Consider the following 17,443-nt stretch of genomic DNA (forward strand, 5'->3'; position numbering starts at 1 on the left):
CAGCAGAATTATTCAAGCACAATGAGACAAAAAATTGCTATTTTAAAATACTTATAACCAGGCCAACTGCCCATTAAAGGCTTTTTATGCTGTCTGAGGGCCCTGTGCACTGACAGGAACTCAAAGAAAGCATAAGATACACTTTTCTCACAGGAACAGAACAACTGTGCCAAGAGGAAGCTCTTCCACTAAAGAAAAATGGAACTGTAACTCACTTTAGAATTACAACATCCATACCAGGACACTAGGGGGAACCTGAAAGCAGTCCGCTTCAAAAATCTCTTGCACACTCTGATCCTGCCATTGACTCCAAATTTTCATTAATGAACAAGTGATTTAGATATACAAGGAAAGAGAAGCTTTTGCAGACAACTGAGGTCATAATGCTTAAACATTTGAAATGTAGTCATACATTGGGAAAAAAACATGGCATTCTGACAGCCTCAGACAGGAAGCTATTGTACAGTAGTACAGAGACCATCCTTCATTCTCTCCATTCCTGCAGTTCTTCCAGTCTTTTTTACTGAAGAAAATTGTGAAGCTGCATACTCAAATACCAAGAAAATTATGTTAAACAAAAGGCAGTTGAAAAGGCTGCAATGCTTCTTTACCCTTACTGTATAGGAAGTGAAACAAAGTAGCCTGAAGAAAAGTTTGCTCTACATATTTGAAGCTCGTTTCTACTTTTGACTCATTCCATAATGGATGCAACTTTTGGATTTTCAGTAACACTTGATAAAATGTTATTAGCAACTTACATTCACAAACATACCTGCTCTCCTAAACAGAAGCACCCTGGGCACATTGCACAGCAGGGAACTACACCACAATTCAGACTTTTGGAAGCACTGTGTCAGCAGGTTTCACTTCTGCTCTGGGCGTTAATTTGAATATGCAAGATAACCCCACATTTCTACAAATCCTTTTGGAAGCACTAGGAGACAAAGACAGGCATGCAGTTTTGAGATGTCATTAGCCACATTCACAGGCTAACACTTTATAAGGAGGATGGAGGAAGAGGGTGATAGAAGAGCAGTCACTAAGGATTTCCTAAAATTATCCATTTTCTTTTTTTTTACCTCTATGTACTTATTGATACTTCAAAGCAATATTACATTCCATAACTAAGCTTTTCCAAAAACTCCCATATTCTTTCAGTTAACAATTCATGTATTTTCTAGGTCTTACAAACATTTTCTACTAATGTTACCAATAGAACTGGAAACATAATGCATATTAATAAGGCACAAACATTTACAGTTGCACTCAAAGACCTTAAAGGTCTTTCCCAACCTAAATGAGTCTACAATTTCTATTATTCCAAAGGAGAGACATCAGTGCTTACACTATTGAAGTGGAACATCCTGAATATTTTGTATTAATTCTGAAGTATCAACTGAAACACAGTCTTTCTAACACTAACCTCTTCAACAAGATTTTATGAACAAACAACAATAAAGTCACAACACAAAAAAATCCTCTGCTTAAGCTGCTTCTACAGGAAATTTATGACACCGCAAAGGAAAATTGGAACTTTTGTAAATTAGGAAGCCACTGAAGGGGCCACTTACAAAAGGGTATTAGTAATACATGATCTAAGAAGGTATGAAGGTAACTCACCCACACTACACTGTCTTGACAATCAGGCACCACTTTGCAAAGTGAGCAGGCCTTGAATCACAGACATTCTCTATTACAATAACAGAGATGCACACAAAAAAAGTTCAGTAAGTATTTAAAACCAGAAACCTCACTTAGTCCTCAGCTGCCAAGGAAGACAAATTGCTCAATCTTCAGCTTCTCTGTTGTGCTGAATGTGTATGCCATAGCACTGTCTAGGATGAAAAGAAGATTTGATTGCTCTCACATGAGGGTCTCAGAATACCATAACAGGATCACATCCAATTATCTAGTTTAAACCAGATAATTCCAGCTGTTTCATTACATCTAGTCTCTGAAAAACTTTGATATAAACCACTGTTCTCATTAATAAAACTTCTGTCAAACTACCTGCTACAAGTAAGTTTAACACATGAACTTACATAATTAGTAGAGTTCACTTAACAAAGATCAACTTCCTCATCACTCATCAACTGCAACAAGAGCTCTGCTTCTTTTACATGGGCTCACTTAGAGCCTTGTTGCTTCACTACTAACCAACAGTTTTCAGGTTTGGATTTTCTATGATTTGGATTGATATAGGATTATTGACCTTTTAGTCATATAGAATATAAAACATGTAACCTGTTTTGAAACTTTGTCCCCACCAGTGGTGTAAAATTAGGAGATCACTGCTCATGCCTGTCCCAGAGCACGATCGCTGTGGAAAAAAAGGGTTATATTTATAGGTTCTTCAATTTCTGCCTTCTCAGAGCCTAGGGGGTTTAGAAGCACTTTCTTCAGCACATGGCAGAGAGAACCAACAAAAGAATATAGTCACATACAGGGCACATTTACATTTCAGCTTTTATTACATTACTATCTGCCTAGAATTAATACACTGGAAAGCTGCTGTGAGTCTCTGCCTAGCACACACTTCACTTGGAGCTTAGCAACTCATGCCAAAGTTGAGAGATAGTAGCACAGTAACAGGAGGAAGGGCAATGTTACTACTTAAAAGGAAGTCAGTTGCCAGTTATACATGAAGCAGTATATGAAACAGAAAGGCTGCTGATTTGCAAATGCCTCCTTCTCACTTTAACAGAGAAGCACAGGGCTACAGCCACCAAAAAAACTTCTCTCTATGCTGCAGTATAAGTCACTATCAATCCTGCAGGTATGTGGAGTAAGCACATCAATTTTTCAGTCACAAAGCACATTTTTTTACAGAAAACATCCTGTGGGAATCCTTCAACATCACAGACTCACTGCTCACACAGAACAAGAGGCTCAGTCACAATCCAGCTCTTTTGAGGCTGTCTGTCAATACAGAATCAATTAAGTTGGAAAAAGCCTCCAAGATGATAGAGACCAACCTTTGACCAATCATAAACAGGTGAGGTTAAGGATAGAAGCTAGGCAACCATCACTCTAACATTGAAAAGCACTGGATACCAAATAATGAACCACAATAAAGGGGGAAAGGCAGAACTACAGCCTTATCAAAAACACCTCAAATGTGTCTCTCCTGCTTGCTGTTACACATTAATTTTCAATGGAACTCTCAAGAATTACCGTGACCACAGAATCCACAGAAGGACACCACCAAGCTCTGCTCTGCCCCATTTCACCCCTCACAATAAGCCACTTTCTTGACCATTACCTTATCTTAATGATTCCTATGCAAGCAAGACATTTAAAGCAGTTTCCAGATCATTTTCCTCTTTTTTATCCGATACTTGACTTCAGGATCACCACCGGACTTAAAAAGGTTTATTAAGGATTTGTTAGTGACATGCTAGATTTGTACTAAAATATTTTGATATAGAGCTCTACAGGAGGCAAGTTCTCCAAATTAAGGTCATGTCCATTCTTTTCTCTAACAATACATAACTTCTTCCATTTAAATTTAGTATACCTTAAAGATAAATATATACACATACAATCTGTTCACCACCAAAGAGCCATTGTTCAGCTTTCATGAAATTGTACAGCATATTGTACACATTCATGGTACTTGGATTTTTTTTTAGCAACCCTCAAGACAGGAAGGAAATTTTTTTCTATCTTCACCCGAGTGCCTGTTTTATACCACAGCCCAAGTGAAGCTGGAAACAAGTTCTCCATATCATAAAGTGGCCATAATGCATAAATCTGTTTACAGTCTTGCTTGCAATTGATCCTCTGAGCTTGATTGCAGCAGTAACACAAGCCACAAGACAGAAGCGAACATGCCATCTTGGAGGATGTATTTCTTTACTCTTCACTAGAAATTCAAGCACGTTGTACACTTGTACTTTATTTCCAGAAACAAGCATGCATACAAATACAATTCCCCTTCTGTCACTTGCAGAAGTACTCAGCACCCCAGCCACAGCCCCCTTGGGCTCTTAACAGCTTCCACAGCACCTGACACCTGTACTGCCACTGCCCATGCCTATCCCCAGCCCTTGCCACCTCTGCAGTCTCTAAAACAAACCTTTGTTTGAAAATACTGCCACCATTCTCTAGGAGCCATTTCTGAAAACAGATACACATCTTCCTGGGCCCCCCGGTGCTCTCAGTGCCACCAAACTTGTCATCAGTCTACAACCTCCCCCAGCACCTGGAAAGGGACACTTGTGACATTACTAAGAACATGCACCAGTGGCAATTTCAAGTCAAGAGTATTCTGCAGCAACCTCTCAGGGCAACAAGACTACAACTTGAGCTGTTGGAAAAGTTACTGCCTAAGCAATGGTCATCAAGCATTACACATTTCTTCCAAGAACAGCCAAAGACAAAATATGCCTTTCTTCAGAAAGCCGAAGTTAATTATTTGTTAATACATCAACCCCCAACATAGTTTCAAGGTGAGACCTACTCTTCCGCCCTCCCCCAGAGAAACCCAGCTATAGAGTTGACATATGTAGACTAGGAAGTAGACCTGGTTTGAGGACTACTGTTTTCACATGCAAATGCTCACCTTTACATTGCCTCTAGGATCCAGAAGTTTATAATCATCAGCCTGGGCTACCATAAATGCAAATACAGTAAATACCCAGTCACACACCAACTCAATGAATGTGACAGGGAGAAATTCATTATCTTATTTAACAAAGCAGTATATTTCAAGTTATTTCTGTATTGGGACTAGCTAAAATCACATATACCAAATGGATTACAGTAAGTTGTCCCCATGACCAATGAGAAAAGCACACTGAACTTTCTTGTCTGCCTGGCTTTTCAAAACCTTCTGTCAATGCAAAGCACAGAATACAAGTAGCAGGTATATTCTTTGACCTTGAGCGTATCAAATTTCTTCAGATCCCTATTTATATTTTGCCCTTCATTTAGATCTTTATAGCAAAGGCAACTTACTCATGCTCAAGAATTAAAGGCTTGCACTAACATTATTTGGCTTCACTCAACAGAATATGGCCATCTTCTTCCTCAACTACAAGCCAACAGGCTACCTACCAAGCCCATCTGCACTATGCAAGAGTTATAGAGAACTGGAATTTATTTGTGTCCCTAAGTGGACTAACTTCCCTACATTTAATCACATCAAACAAAACGTCGTTTGAGAAATAAGGTTTCCTATCATGTCAAAATAATTTGGTGGACAGCTGTTTCATTAAAAAAGTTAGCATCCTACCCCTATTTATTTTTTTTCTCTATCCTGGTGATAAGATTTTTTAACCTTTTTTTCTGTGTCCTGCTCTAAAGTCTCAAATCTATAATTTTACTTAGCCTACACATGAATCTTCATTCAATTAACTTTCAGGAAAAATACTCTCAACTTCTCAATAAACTGATCTTCTCCAGCTGAAGCTCTACCTAAAGCATCTGTGTATAAAAACAAGCCCCAAAAATGTTTATTCTTACAACACACAGAACCATGTACAATTTCATATTTCAGTAAAAACCATCAAAGTCGGTCTAGCAAAATATACTGCACATTATGCTGAAAAAAGCCCTCTGGTTATGTTTCTAAAAACATGTACAGCAATTGCAAGCATTTCATATAACAAGAGCAGTTAAGGCAGGTAAGGAATGGCAACACTGATGCCAACAAGCAAAAGAAAAGGTTGTTTTTTTTCTGACATATATCACCAGTTTGAAAAACTCAAGAATTTCCACAAAAGCTTTAATTACAACAGCTTGTACAATACAGTTACAATAGTTTTAATCAAATTGCTTGTAATTGCAATCTAAAATTCAAGCTGGTTTTGTAAACTTAATTCATAAGTATCTGCAATTCAAATTCAAATATTAATTGTTAGTATCTGCTTTATTAATTTCTTTTTTGATATCTCTCAATTGCACATAAGCACAGCAAAGTTAATAAAAAAAAAACCCAAGCTGAGAAAGGAAAGGATCCCTGCTACTCTTGGGTTTTATCACTTCCTTAAATGAGTCATAACAATCATCAGATGCTATCTGTTTGTTTTTATATAAACAGTTTTAAAATTCATGGCTGGTAGGGTGTAGCCATTTGACACAAAAAAAAGAGAAGAATTTACCACTAACAGGAACACCAACTGTGGCTATTCAGTAAGAAGTTCTCATTTCCTTTTTTGTACACAAAGTCTGTTTGGAAATACGTTCGACATGTTAAAGAAATGCACGTGCCTACATAATAGTATAACTTCACAATAGTCCTTTACAAGCCAAAGGAAAAAAAATTCCAAAAATCAGTAGCCTAAAACAAGCAGTAAGGTTAAATACAATCTTTCCAACAGCTTCCTTTTTTTTTTCTTTAATACAAACAAAGAAGCAATTAATCTGGCAGTAGTCTGAAGAATCCTACCTTGTTGCTTAGAATGTTAAAGAGTTTGCAATCAGTCCTTTGACTTCACAATTTAGTCAGAGAACCCACAGCATACCTTCTTTTAAACATTCTGGTGAGCAACTAGTTTTGTACTCACCCTCATAAGCACCAGTAGCATTACTCAGTTAAAATCCCTCTATAAAAGAGACAAAGATTAAGAAATCCCTAGAACATAGACTGAAGCCACAGTGTTTCCACCTATAACAAAATAAGTTTAGAGATATGACAAACAGAAAGAAAAAAAAAATTAAGTTTTTCAAAAAACTGAAGCATCTCCAGTATGGTAGAACTGTTTCTGCTCTACATAATGAGGTATTTATTAAATGTTGTTAAATATTTCCAGGTAAGGGAAAGAGATACCTATTATTACAGACACATGATCTGGCAAAACATGAATATGAAAATCTGTTGTGTTTGGTCCCTCCAAGCTGAGAAGCCAAGAAGTTATGCAACATCAGCCAATGCAACAGCACCAGCCAACTAAAAACTTTAATGATTACTGTTACTGAATATTTGCCTTGGAGAAATAGCAGTCATTACAAGTTTACAGCACGGAAGTTGTTAAAGTAATATTGACATGACATGCCCATCAAAAACCAGCTGCAGGTAGACCAAAGCATTCACATCAACATATGTATTTTAAATCTATATTGTGAACAGAACTGGATGGTAGTGCAATACTTTCACAATATAAACCTAAAACTGGGTGCAGCACATCAATCTACCAGGGCTCAGGCAATAGATGCACAGCAGCTCACAGCCAAACTTACAAAAGGCCCAAAATACCTTCCAAGTTTGTGCAATGTTACAAGGTGAAGTTTCACACCAGCCAAACGAACGGGTACATCAGAGATCCCAGTTCCAAGAACTGCACAGGGAGGATGTCGCCATCCAGATGCTGGCCTGCAGGAAGCCTGTGCTGCTCCTCCCTGGCTCACTGCTGTGAATCACAGTGGCCTCCCTCACCCTATGGGAGCTGTGCTACCTTTGAGCTGCTGAGCAGGCCAGGTGAAAGAGCTGCAGGAGATCAACATATGGCACAACAGGGAAGATAAGATAAGCAGGAGGTCCTGGGAGGTCTGCTGCTTGCCAAACAATGAATAAATCAGGTTCATCCAATCCTCAAACTACTGGACTTTCCTGCTTATCCATATGGACACCAGTGACACCTCCAAAATGCAACTACAGAGCAAATCAAGAGTGACTACTGAGCGCTGTGGGCAAGGAAGCCCATGCAGTGTTTCTCAGTCTCTCCACTGAGAAGCAAAAGGCTTAGAGCAGATTAGGTGCTTCCAGAGGGTCAGTGCATGGCTGCAGCAGAGCTTTTACACTATGACCACAGAAACATCTTCCAGGAAGAAGGATCCATCTGACAAAGTGTGGCAGGAGTGTATTTGTCACCAGGCACAATAAGTCTGTGAGTATAGCTTTAAACTAGGCATGGTGGAGAAAGGCTGTCACTCTGAGAAGTCAAGATGTGGGAACACGAGTCTGGAGGCTCACACACTTCTCTCATGGAAGTGGCCTGTCTGTGAGCCTATCTCAAGTGCTTCTACTTACCATGGGAAGTAACAGGATTCAGTCCATGCACCATTGCAGAGCTACAATCTCATGGGAATTAGAGTGATGGTGAGACAGCTCACATGGTTGAGGTACTACAACAGAAGGTCAGAGATGATTTAGGAAAAACAGCCTGGAAGGTAAGGAACATGGGTTTCAATCTATGCAAAGGGATTCCTGCTTTGCTTGGAATGAGTGACAAGGCATCAAAGACCCCATAGGTAAGGATCAGAGAACAGTCCAACATGGGCAACTTTGTATTAGGCGCCTACTACAGACCTCCTGATTAAGAAGGGGCTGTAGCAAAAGCCTTCATTTGAAAGCTTAAGGAAACTTCAAGACTGCAGACACTCTAGGGCCTAAAACAACTAGTATCTGCTGGTAGAGTATAGGCAAACACAAGCACTCCAGGAATTTTCTTCAATTTGTTGAAAATTACTTTGTGGCACAAGTCATTGATGACCCAACTACTGAATATGCTCTGCTGGACATGTTGCTCACAAACAAGGAAGAAGCAGATGGAGATGTGAAAGCCAAGAGCAGCCTTGGCTGCAGCAATCATGAAATCATGGAGTTTGAAGTCCTGAGAGAGGGAGAACAGACAAATACTACAGCATACAGTGCACAACCCAGCACACAGTTACAACATGGCAGCTCAGAGTTACTTCATGGCTCTTCACTTTCACCTGGTCCAGGGCTCTGCATGCAGAATCTCCCAGGAGACCAGACCTCAATGGAGGAGGATGAAGGCAAAGCCTGTGAGTACTGGCTGACCTTTAAGGACAACATCCTCAAAGAACAACATGCAGGAGTTCAAGCAGGCCTGACAATGGACCACTGTGAAAGAAAAGGGAACCTGTGGCTGAGCTCAAATGCAAAACAGAATACATGAAAGGCGGAAGCAGGAGTGGGAGGAATATACAGACACTATCTAATTGTGCAGGGGTGGAGTTAGATAAACTAGAGCTCTGCAGTGGTTGAAAATAATAATGGAGACAAAAGGCACTATGAAAGGGAGAAAACACACTTCTAATTTTTTCATCCAAAAGTGAAGTTAGACAGCAGAAACAGAAAATAAATCTTTGTACAACAAGGTGTTATTCACACCAGCATCTGCTAGCTTAAAAGGAGAAAATCTGAAGAATTAGGGCTTCTAAATGCAAACTGGAAATCTCATCAGTTAGCAATAAATGTGATTTACAGTAAGCTATATTAGCTTACGCATAACCCTATCTAAAAGAAAAGAAAGAAATCACACATGCTTCCACTTAGCATGATTTCTGAGATCCAGGAAACAGCAGCCTGAATCTCTTGACACAGCAACACAATTTTTGCACTGAGAAGCAGTCACAGTTGAGAAATGATCACCAAATAAGGTTCTATTACAACAGCTCTGTGAACAGATTTACTTTAACCTGTTTCTGTTCTTTGGTAACAAAGACATACATGCAAAGCAGGCTGATTAGAGATTCTCTAGTCTTCTGATTAAAATATGCCAGTGAAACCATCAGTGTGTTCAGGATGTTCAGCAGCAGCATTTTTTGTGGAAGCAAATTCTTAACTTCTTCTAGTAAGGAATTACTGGCATCACTACCCCTGCCATAACCCAGGTATTCACAATAACTTGGCTGCCTTTTTCTTCATCCCAAAATAGATCCCAGTCAAGACACAGCCAGCATATATTTAGTAGACATTAGTCATGGAAAACGAAAAAGAATCAGCCTAGTCCAAAAATGAGTAAGGGAAAAAGAAATCTTCACTTTACATTTTAGGAAAGCACAGTTTTTTTAAGACAGCATTTCTACATACACACTCTAAATACATGCCCCCATAGTAAAAACACAATAACTGAAAAGAACAGACAGGTTTTCATACAAGTCCTCAGTTCACCTCACCTGCAAGCAGATCTCAGCTACCAGATCCTCAGAACTATAGCTGCACTGTAAAAGCAACAGTAGCAGAGGGCAGAGTAGGTCAAACAGCAAAATTCCAACACACAGGGGATGCTTCTCTGTAATTCCCACTTCCTCTCCACAGTTTCCACCCACATGCCTCATTCACAGGAAGCTCCAGTTTGTTTGGAGGCAGACTCCAGACATTCTGTTAAACTGGAGCAACAGTGTGACAACAGGTGCCCAATCTGGAAGCATCTATTTAAGTTTAAAAAAACCTTCAAGTCTGTTTTCAAGTTTAAAAATATTCTGATATTTCAGGATACTATCTTAGCACTACTGCCAAGAATGTAAGTCTAGATGCCTTACAGCATATGAAAAACATCAGTACTCATTCTGTAAAAATTGTTGAAAATTTACAATTCCAATGAGTTTGAATAAGAAAAAATTCAAACAACAACTACAAAAACCCTGAGCCACAAGAAATCTCAAAATCTCTCACAGTAGGATTCTGGGAAAGAAGATGACTCACCTATATATAGTTCACAAAGTATCATACAGTGAGAGTTCAAATGAAGACTTGAATAAGGTTCTACTCTCCAAGTTGGCAAAGTGTTAATCTAAACTCATCTTCAAAGCAGAAGACAGAAGAGAGGGAGAAAGGGAAGGTCTAGGTGGGACATTACTAAGGATGTAATGCAGGGGCAGAATCACACTCAGAAAAAACTTTTAGAAAAGAGAATCTTATATCTTCTGAAGGAAGATGAAATACAATGAGTACAGCACTGGGAATGCTTCTGCTAAAATGGGACTTGCTAGAATTAATAAGCCAGGGGTATTTCAAGGTTAGGAAGCACTCCAGCATTGCTGAAACAAGACAACTGACGCCAGTATATCCAAACAGGACAAACATTTCATTACATGGGTTTGAGTCATTTTAGTTTAAGGTACTGCAGAAGGAAAAACAAAAGCTCAAAAAGCTAAAAAACTTTGAGCTAGCAGCCTTTCCTAGGCAGAAGTCACAAGAGCACCCAGACTGTCAGATATCTAACACCACTGTGGATCAATATTCCAAAAAGCTACTTCAGGCAACACAAGGTGTACAAAGCTACAAAGCTCTACTCATGTGACACTGGACAACTGTAATTCCCACTAAGAACAAGCATTCACTTTTTTTCTCCACATTTATGAAAATGTAATAGCCTTCCTGCTGTACAGTCCTGGCACTGTTACTTGAAGAATAATACAGTCTTCTCTGTAGGTGAAGAAACTAATAAAAAATTGTAAGCCATCTTCTAAGGACAAAATGACTGAAAGCACTTTATGAAACAAAGTTTTCCAAACTTAGGTAAATAGACAGGCTGATACATAACTAAAATGGCTCCATCTACTGGTTAAAATGTGCATTTTATAAGTTATGACACTCTAGTTAGAGAATGCAATTCCCAGGGAAACTAGGAACTTTGAGGGTGCCATACACAAACACGAGACTCTTGGACAGATAATCCCTTCTAACAACTGCTGAGATATGCCACCAAGGTAGATTTGAGCCATTTCAAATACATGTCGGTCTTTTTTAAAAATAATGTAATACTTTCATCTATGGATAATTTTGCAAATGTAAATTTAGAAATGCAAATATTTAGGAATATTGCAAGATCATCTGTAAAATAATCAAAATTCTCATTTAACCATTCAGACATTTTCTGATCTACACAGCTCAGTAATAGTTGGTGCTCATCTCTATGTCCTTACTTACAAAATACTCCGTTGAATTTCACTATTCATTGCACTATTTCAAAACATTACCTGGACATCTATCTTCATTTTAGCAAAAAAAATCTGATGTATCCCTAAACTTTATCATTCCAGGATGTGCTATACCAAAAACATTCATGACAGACCTGCTGTAGCTAAGTTTGAGTATACTCAAAGTATAATTATACTCTATTTTTTTATCTAACACTAGTTATAGGGCAGTTCTCTTTACTAAGTATTACTACTGCTTCAGGGCCACAAAAGGACCTGTGCAACAGATACCCTTGTGTAATGGGAATCAATATTCAAAGGCCTACAACAAATTTGGTGACATGTCAAAAGTCACCTGCAGAGGCAGATAAATGACATGGATATAAACTAACAACTACTCAACTTGGTACACCCCCAGCTTATTCTGGACAGAAAATAGAACTACTACAATGAAGCATAATGGAAGTTCTCAAATAACACAACAAGTTTTTGACAGCCATGGTAACTTTTCAAGAACTCAGAAAGCCTGCCAGACATGCACTTAAAAGCTTACAGAGGCCCACAACACAGTCCAAGCTGTACGAGGTACGCACCGTACCCAAACAGCACACCAGAGAAAAGCAGCTTGTCTCTCCAAAGTCATGGCTTCAAGTCTGCAAGGCTGGCAAGCCACTACAATTCTCTCTGATCAGGGCTATTTAGCTAGGGCTCTGCCACACAGCTCTAACTGTAGTGCTTGAACTTGTGCAGAGCATTTGTTCAGCCAGATGCCACAAACTTGTGGGGGAGGAGAGTTTCCTGCACAGTCCTCAATTATGCAGTACAAACATACCCTCGGTTACCCTTGCCCAGCCATAAAGGCAAAGCACCAGTCTGAGCTCACTGTGTTAGTAGGAAAAAAAAATTGTATGCAGAGACCTGTTGACTTCACATGACAGAAGCCCCATGTTGAATAAGATGACAGCAGAGGACAGTGACTGCAAGCCACCTGATAACGTGCAAGCACATCTGTTAAAAGAATTTTAAAAAGCTGTAGCCAACCACACAGCCACTTCAGAAAAAGCACTGTGACACTAATGCCCTCTTCAGTGAGATAAGGCAGACCACAGTACTTTTCTGGTTTGATTAGGAAAGCCAGAAGGAGATTCCTGGAAAAATGCCCTTCTCCAACAGAGCCACTTTCAGTTCTATCATCATCTACTGTAGAATTAATGATAAAACCAGATGTGTTTCATTGAAAGAAGACACAAACAAACCCATTACTTAACTACACTGCATGGTCTACAATCTCATACATGAAGTACTATCAAATACTAACAGAAAGTTTCCATCTATTTAAGAAAACAAAGTATTTTGAAAATATTACCTGCAAAACATCTAGAGACAGAACTGCACTACACATTCCTTTAAATGCTACTTAGAGTTGTTGCAAAGAAGCCCACCAAACATTACAGTAATGAACACCATAATGACAAAAGCCAGAAGACAGAACTAAGATCACTCATATGCAGTATCAAGTATTTTTAATACCATAACTCTAACTGTCAAACTCACCACTGTATAGAAAACAAACTACCACGTCCCACCCCTATTTTGAAAAACCCAACAAGAATTACCATAAGTAGCTGTTGAGGGAAGAGGAAAAACAAGACAAGCACACAACTCCTCCTCCTTACACTCACAACCTCCAGCTGTTTTCAAATCAGATTTCCTGGGGCTGTTCCTCATCCATTTACTAACCTCAATGTATCTGTCTTCCAATGTTTGTCCAAACTCCCCCAAAGTTCACACTGTGTACATTGTATAGCAAATATACCTGCGAATCCCTACACCGAGTTTCTTTGGTTTGTTTGGAACTGAGCACCTAAGTCTGATTTGACTGTGTGCCTCCTCTTCCATGCTCACCTACTTTCTCCACAGGAGTTTTATAGAGCCTCACCATATCACTGTTGCATCATCTCTACTAGGCTGACAAGTCCTAGGCTGTTGAATCCTTTATCATCTTTGAACTAAATTCATATCCTCTTGTTATTCCATGAACATTTTCCAATAATAATGCATCTTTCCTAAGATGGGGGGGCAGAACATCTAAGACCATGTAAGGTGTGAAACAACTGTGGATTTATGCAGTATGTATCTTTTTCCTATTGTATTTTCTAGTCATCCCAGATGCTCTGTTCATTAGTTGCTCTCTGGTTTTAGTAACTATCAGGCATTTGTTTCACCTCGCCCTTCCAACTTTCAATTGCCACCAATCAGGTTCTTCAAAACACCAAAGTTCCAAACACTAATTCATTCTCTTCTGTACGACTGGACCTAAAGTATAAAACAAGCAAGGTTAAAGGATTTTTTTTTGTATTTTTGATTAACTAAATGGGGGGGCAGCATGTGACTGATAGAAGTGCTCCTCCATAAGAGAGCCACCAATCTTAACTCATTATGTATGTAATATTCTATGAACACAGAAACAACACAGGAGGAAGGAAGAAAAGGAATTTTTAGGAACTCTTCTGTTTGATTACACTTCTGTATTTTTAAGCCACAGCAATGAAGCTATCAGATTTGATCTACACTTTTTTACTAAGTCTTTCCATCTTATTGAGAGGCTTATTTCTCAAAAAGTTATGCACATGTAAGCAGTTTCAGCAAGTTTTGCTAGCAGGAAGGTAGCCTGTTCTGTCAAGAAACACAGGATTAGAAAAATTACGTCAAACTCTACTGTCAAAAACACTCATCTTTTGGATTAAGTAGCTCTCTTGTATATAAAATTACACCTCTTGCATATGAAACCCACAACAAATCCAATACTGCTATACTATGCAATTGCCCAAAGATCAGCATGTCCTCTCCTTCTGTAAGCCATTTAATTCATGTGTTTTCTCCAGAAATTCTTTTTTTCCAGTTCCTACCAAGTCTTCTGCCCTCTCACTTTTCTAACTGTTTCATCTCAGCTGGAATTACCTCCCAGATACACTCTGGCACCAAGGTCAGGTATTGCTGTTCCAAGGAAACCAATGTGGACCACTCCACTGAGTATCTCTGTTCATTACAGCTGCATCAAAAATGACCATGCAACAATATAGGAGGAGTTCATCCTAAAAAATTTCATTTCTGCTACAACAGAACCTAAATGACTGCTGCCAGATCTGACAAACATGACCAGAGCACACTGACTTTCATGACATCTGCAATAGTCTTGTCTTTTCATTTGGAGTCACCTGAGGAATCACCTGAGATGGTAACCATTACCATCTTCCACTGCAACCCCATACTTGAACCTCAAAGTTTTTCAACTCCCTGCACACAGTTTAGCATCTTTTTGTTATATATAGGAAGTATTCTCCTATACAGAGGGAATATTCTCCTGCCAGCTAAGAACAGATACCTCATACAGAGGAGCAAGGTAGTTTTAACAAGAATTAAACCTATTAAGCAGTCTGCTCTTACACAGAATCTACCGTGAAGAAGTTAACATGAATTGGGAATGTATCTTTTTCGCAGCAGTGACAAGACAGAGAAATGGTCTAGAACACATCTGCAAAATCTTTCAATGTGAGCACAAGCATTAACATACAAAGGCAACATACAAAGATTGTAACATTTGCAAAATTCATGGCCCTTTGAACCACTAAGTTATCAACGCTCCTGTTATAACAAAGGAAAAACACACTGAACATACTGATGTCACAGGAAGCGAGCACTTCATTAGACTGCCAATTTTATCAAATGTGACTCAAGTCTCTCCTTGAAGAGTAACGGAAAGATGATGAAAACTCATGTGTTTTCAGTGTTATTTCTCTGTCCATCACAGCATTCTTTGTGTTTCAAACTACACATCCCTCCTCTTCAGGCACTGAAGACAAATCCCTGCGCGACACCTTTTTGGAAAAGGCCCTGAAGGAGAACATCAGAGTAAGAGCTCCCAGGCTCATTAACAAAATCCAGACCTTGAGTCATCTGAAGGGAGGGGAAATTACAAGCGTGGAACCACATGTATTTTTCAGCAGCACAGGAAGGCAACACATGCCTGCTTCACTGAGCCACCCGGCCCGACAAGGAAACGAGCTCAAGCTCCGTAGTTCTGCCCATGGCCCCCTCACCAACACTTGCACTCCCCAGGAGCAGAAACCCGCGGGGGAAGCGTGCCCAGCACCCGAGCCGACCCCGCCGCCGTGCGACACGAGGACAAGGGGAAGCTCGCCGCTTGCCATGTGTGCGCACTTCTCCCTCGCCCAGGAACTCGTCAGCCGGCGGGGCAGGCAGAAAGGCGAGGCCAGGGGCGGCCGCGCCGCCCACCGCCGCCGGCACAAGCCCTGCGGGGCTCTCACAAAGGAACGGGGGGGTGGACGGGGCAGCCGCGGCCGCCGAGCACACGGAGCCCGCGGCCGAACAAAAGGCTCCGGCCCCGCCGCCGCCCCCCGGGGATGGCGAGGGGCGGGGGGGGGACACGGCCGCGCGCACGCGGCCGGCACGCGGGGACACCGGGCGAGAGGGGCCGGGAGCCCCGGCCGAGGGTCCCGCCGCCGAGGGCTGGGCGGCCCCGGCAGGGGGGCAGCCCCGCCGCGTCCCCCGTGCCCCGGCAGGAGGGCAGCGGCACGACCCCCGGGCGGGACGCGGGGCAGCGCTGCCCCGCGGCGGCCCCTTTGTGCGCCCCCCGCCGCACTGCACCCCCCGTTACCGTGGTGAGCAACGGTCTCATCTGCTCGCCCGCCCGCTCCTCTTCCATCGCGGCCCCGCCGAGATCGCCCGGGAGACAGAGCGAGAGAAAAGGGCGCGGAGCGGCAGGCGAACGGCGAGCTGGAACCGGACGCGGGGGCTGCGCTGCCTGGCGGAGGCGGGCGGCGCCGGTGCCCTCAGGACGGGGCGGCCGCGATTGCTCCGCCGCACCGGGGGCTGAGCCCGGACCGCCTCGGCGGCGCGCCCGCTGCCCCCGCCCCGCGCCGCCCGCCGGGCCAATGGCAGCAGCGCAGCGCGGCCGCGGCCCCGCCCCCGCCGGGGCTGGAGCAGCGCGGGGCGCGGGGGCGGCGCGCTCGGTCCCACGCGGAGCCGCGTGGCGGGCCCGGCTCCCGCGCCGCCGCCCGGGCCGGGAGCAGCGCCGGACACCAGGGATCGCATCCCGGCGGGACCGGGAGCCGGGGGGGCAGCGAGCTCCCAGCGCTGCCGGTGTACGCCTCCTTAATGCTTGCCTTTCTTTCCTTTTTTTTTTTTTTTTTTTTGACACTCTTCGCACTTCCCGGTAACTTCTGCCAGCCAGCCTTTTACCACGCAAGCTGAAATTTTCCATGCCAGGTGTCTGCCTCGGGCTGATTTTTTTTTCTTTTGGAAAAAAAAGTAATGAAAATAATTCAGTCATTTCCAAAAATAATGTTATTTGCCCTTGCATAAGTAGTCCAACAATCCTTTATTCAAAAGGCTGGGGGGCTGGGAGGGAGCAGTATCAAAGTTGTACTTCTGGCTGCCCCTGTAAAGCTTTGCTCCAGTGAAAGTTTTTAGAAACAGCTGTTAACACTTGTCTAGTAAAGATAACTTTGCCTTGTCTGCCTCTGTGAAAATTACACCCTCCTTAGGCTCATTCAGTTGTGAAACACCTTGTGCTGATGGGGCTGAAGAGCCACATAGAGCAGGTGAACCATCCCTCCGTGCTTCCTGTTCTTGACTACATACTCACATTGCCCTGGAGCTCCTCCTTACACTTACTCTCACTACACTTTAGGGGGATTGCATACTGTGGCTCCTTTTCCCACCCTGACACTCTGCAGAGTCTGTATTTGCCCACAGCTTCTGGGCTGAGCTGTCACTGAAGCTCTGACATTACCACAGGGAGGCAGAG

At 41.9% G+C, this 17,443-nt stretch overlaps 1 protein-coding gene across 13 annotated transcripts in view; it reads right to left on the reverse strand.

Moving 5' to 3' along the window:
* The window catches only part of SLC4A7 (solute carrier family 4 member 7), a 93,538-nt gene extending 77,099 nt beyond the window's left edge, over positions 1 to 16,439 (reverse strand). For all 13 annotated transcript variants that reach the window (XM_063154939.1, XM_063154921.1, XM_063154898.1 and 10 more), the window contains exon 1: positions 16,292 to 16,439. In XM_063154939.1, the coding sequence (XP_063011009.1) occupies positions 16,292 to 16,339 (48 nt within the window). In that variant the 5' untranslated portion in view covers positions 16,340 to 16,439. The remainder of the gene's footprint in view (positions 1 to 16,291) is intronic.
* Positions 16,440 to 17,443: the final 1,004 nt, after the last annotated feature.

Source organism: Melospiza melodia, chromosome 1, assembly GCF_035770615.1.
Source record: "Melospiza melodia melodia isolate bMelMel2 chromosome 1, bMelMel2.pri, whole genome shotgun sequence".
Classification (NCBI taxonomy): Eukaryota; Metazoa; Chordata; class Aves; order Passeriformes; family Passerellidae; genus Melospiza; species Melospiza melodia.